Below are 3,004 nucleotides of genomic sequence, written 5' to 3'. Positions count from 1 at the left end.
GTAGCGCAGTCATGACCCAGAGAGCGCAGGGGATGGCGTGGACCTTGTTCGTCGTGTAGGCGTCCCAGATGATGAGCTTGCCGTCCTGGGAGGCGGAGACGAGATGGCGGCGGTCCGTGGACCAGTGCATGGCGTAGATTTTGGCGAGATGTCCCTTGAGGTTGCGGCGCGGGCGCATCCCGATTCTCGGGAGGGGGTCGGTGTTGTTCTGGGCCACCTGGCGGACTATCGATCCGTTAGCATGTCACATAGGATACGGCAGGGAGAGAGAGAGAACTGACGGGTGGTGTCCGCGAGGTCGTCTCTGCGGTGTCTGATGCGGTCCTTGAGCACCTCGGCCTCGCGTCTGGCGGCGACGATCTTGGCCTGCATCTGCTCGCTTGAGTCGGCCATGTTGGGAGAGGAGGGAGAGCGTGTGAGTGATGGGGACGAGGCAAGCAGTCGCCGGTGAATCTGCTGCTCAACCACGGACGAAGCGACACTGTCGGTCAATTCCGGGGCGTCTGTCTGTCTGTGTCTGTCTGTGTCTGTCTGTGTCTGTCTGTCTGTGTCTCTCTGTCTCTCTGTGTAGCCGTGTATCTGTGTCTGCCTTCGATAGACCAAGACGTGAAGCTCAACGATGGAGGAAGAAGTGGAAGAAAAAGAAGAAGAAAGCGAGGAAGAAAGAGAGAAAGACGCCAAGACGTTACTACGATACGACGATACGCCGTTACCCTCGCTATAACACACCGAGATACGCCACTTTCTGTATTACCATTACGACCGACCACAAGAATAATGGTAGAAGAGAAGAGGGTAAGAGAGTAAGATGGTGGAAGTGGAAGTAGAAGAGAAGAGAGTAGTAGTAGAAGAGAAGAGAAGAGAAGAGAAGATAGTAGTAGAAGAGAAGTAGAAGAGAGTAGTAGTAGAAGAGTAAGAGAAGAGAAGATAGCAGTAGAAGAGAAGTAGAAGAGTAATGGTAAGAGAAGAGAGAAGAGAAGACCTGACTAAGCCATCCTCTGGCTTTTTACGGCAGTGAGGGAAGCCTTTGCTTTGCACTCTTTGCACTCCCTCCCTGTACTTCCTCACTCTCTCTCTCCCTGTACTTCTCCCACTTCCACTTCTTCCACTTCCACTTCCACTTCCACCTTCAGGGGCACCACGTGACGCCACCCTTACTAAGCAAGTACCCCAAAGTCACTTTTGCTGTTTTCACCGCCAAAAAATACCTGAAGCGACTTTCCTGCTTTTCCCCTTTTGGGTTTTTCTCTTTCTTCTCTTTCTTCTCTTTCGACCTTCGACCTTCGACCTTCAACCTTCGACCTTCGACATCTCCAACTTCTTCCTCTCCAACTTCTTCCTCGTCTTCTTCCTCGCCTTCTCTTCCTCGCCTTCTTTCTCCTCGTCTTCCTCGTCTCGCTCAACACTCTCGCTCTCCTCCCTTCTCTTCCTCTTGACGCCGCCTCGCCACCTCACGTCACCTGGCGTATGCCCTTGCGTCCAGTTTTTCCGGCCCGCTCGTTTTCCTCGATCGATGGGAGAGGACAAGTCTGGACCTGTATACCCTTCTCTAGACACTGTATACTCTAGACACTGTATACTCTAGACGCCGTATACTCTAGACGCCGTATACTCTAGACACTGTATACTCTAGACACCGTCGTCCCCGTAACAGTTCGACAATCCGCAGGGCTCGACGTTTGCCGTTCGCTGGCGGACTACCACTCCAAAGCAAAAAACCACACACGATCATTCTCGATTAATCCTACCGTCTATACGGAGGGAATATTCTCCCCTTTCTTTTTTGGGTACTTCCGGTCGCTTGCGTTGGGTGTTGATATATAATGTCCCTTGCCCTGGCTCTGCATTAGCCTCATCCGCTTGTGTTTCAAAAGTCTTCTCTTGCCGCTTGACCTTTTAACACACCCACCGTCGTTCATCCACCGTCGTTCATCCACCGTCGTTCATCCACCGTTCATCCACCGTGCTGGCACAGGAAGAAGAAGCTAGAAGACATTAATAGACACCATGAGAGAAGTCAACTTCAGCATCCCCAGCGTCAACAAGGCGGCTGTGAACATCACCACCACCCTCTACGATAGACGTGCCCTCGACTGCACCTCCACCCTGCCGCTCATCAACTCGCTCAACCATCTCGCCTACCTCACCACCTCTTCAGACCGCATCCGTGACATCCTCACCGTCGACGGTGGAATCGAGCAGCTGGTATGCATCCTCAAGGCGGGCCGGAGCAAGGACCTCATGGAGATGTGGAAGTGGAACCTCGCCTTCCAGTGCGTGGTCAACATCGGCGTCCGTGGCTCAGAGAACGTACGCACCAGAGTGGTCGAGGCAGACATGGTCCCCGTCATCGCCACCATCCTCGACAACTACATCCGCGTCGTCGACCGGATACGGGCGTCCAACGGCACCAGCAACGACCCCGAGGCCTCACGGTCAAAGCCGCACAAGTCGAGCTCCAGGTCCAGAGACCACGCCCGCTCGTCCACCTCGCGGACCGCCTTCTACGAGCGCGGGACCACCCGACGGCAGGCTCCTCCGCCCTCCATCGAGATCCCCTTGCCCTACGGCCAGGATGGCCCGCCGACCGACGCCACCAACACCACCGCCGCCACCACCGCAGACGGCCGTCACCATAATACCCCCATAGACGTCCAGCCGTCTCCCCGGATCGTCCTGACCTCCCCGCCAGAACGTACCACCTTCCACCAGCGAGACGGTCACCGTCACCGCATCGTCCAACCGTTGGCCACCGCCGTTCCCTCAACCAGGACGACCACCACCACTGCAGACTCTTTCCAGACCATCCGTGGGGCACGAGACGTCGACCGTCTCCCCTCCGTCCTTCCCGGCCTCCAGGCAGGCATCACCTCCCCAGCCAGAGCTCCCACCACCCCCCTCGGTCCCGTTGCTCCCCCAGACCAACATCCTCCCCGCCCATGCAACCCATCTTTCCCCGTCGCCACTCCCGTCCGGCCAGCGACGGTTGGCCTTCGGGGGAGTC

General features: G+C 56.3%; 2 protein-coding genes across 2 annotated transcripts in view; one reads left to right on the top strand and one right to left on the bottom strand.

The window, feature by feature from the left end:
* MCYG_05127 (small G-beta protein GPB) overlaps positions 1-393 on the bottom strand; it is a gene marked incomplete at both ends in the record, with an annotated part of 1,344 nt that extends 951 nt beyond the window's left edge. The window contains 2 exons of the mRNA XM_002845212.1: positions 17-225; positions 282-393. Coding sequence (XP_002845258.1) covers positions 17-225; positions 282-393 — 321 coding nt within the window. The remainder of the gene's footprint in view (positions 1-16; positions 226-281) is intronic.
* A 1,614-nt stretch (positions 394-2,007) lies between these two features.
* On the top strand, positions 2,008-2,639 carry MCYG_05126 (SamB protein; the record flags this gene model as incomplete). Its single annotated transcript, XM_002845211.1, has 2 exons — positions 2,008-2,310; positions 2,463-2,639. The coding sequence occupies 2 exons, from the start codon at positions 2,008-2,010 to the stop codon at positions 2,637-2,639; spliced, it is 480 nt and encodes a 159-aa protein (XP_002845257.1).
* Between the last annotated feature and the right edge of the window lie 365 nt (positions 2,640-3,004).

The sequence above is a fragment of the Microsporum canis genome, genomic scaffold (genome assembly GCF_000151145.1).
Source record: "Microsporum canis CBS 113480 supercont1.5 genomic scaffold, whole genome shotgun sequence".
NCBI lineage: Eukaryota > Fungi > Ascomycota > Eurotiomycetes > Onygenales > Arthrodermataceae > Microsporum > Microsporum canis.
This window is presented reverse-complemented; position numbering and strand designations above follow the sequence as displayed.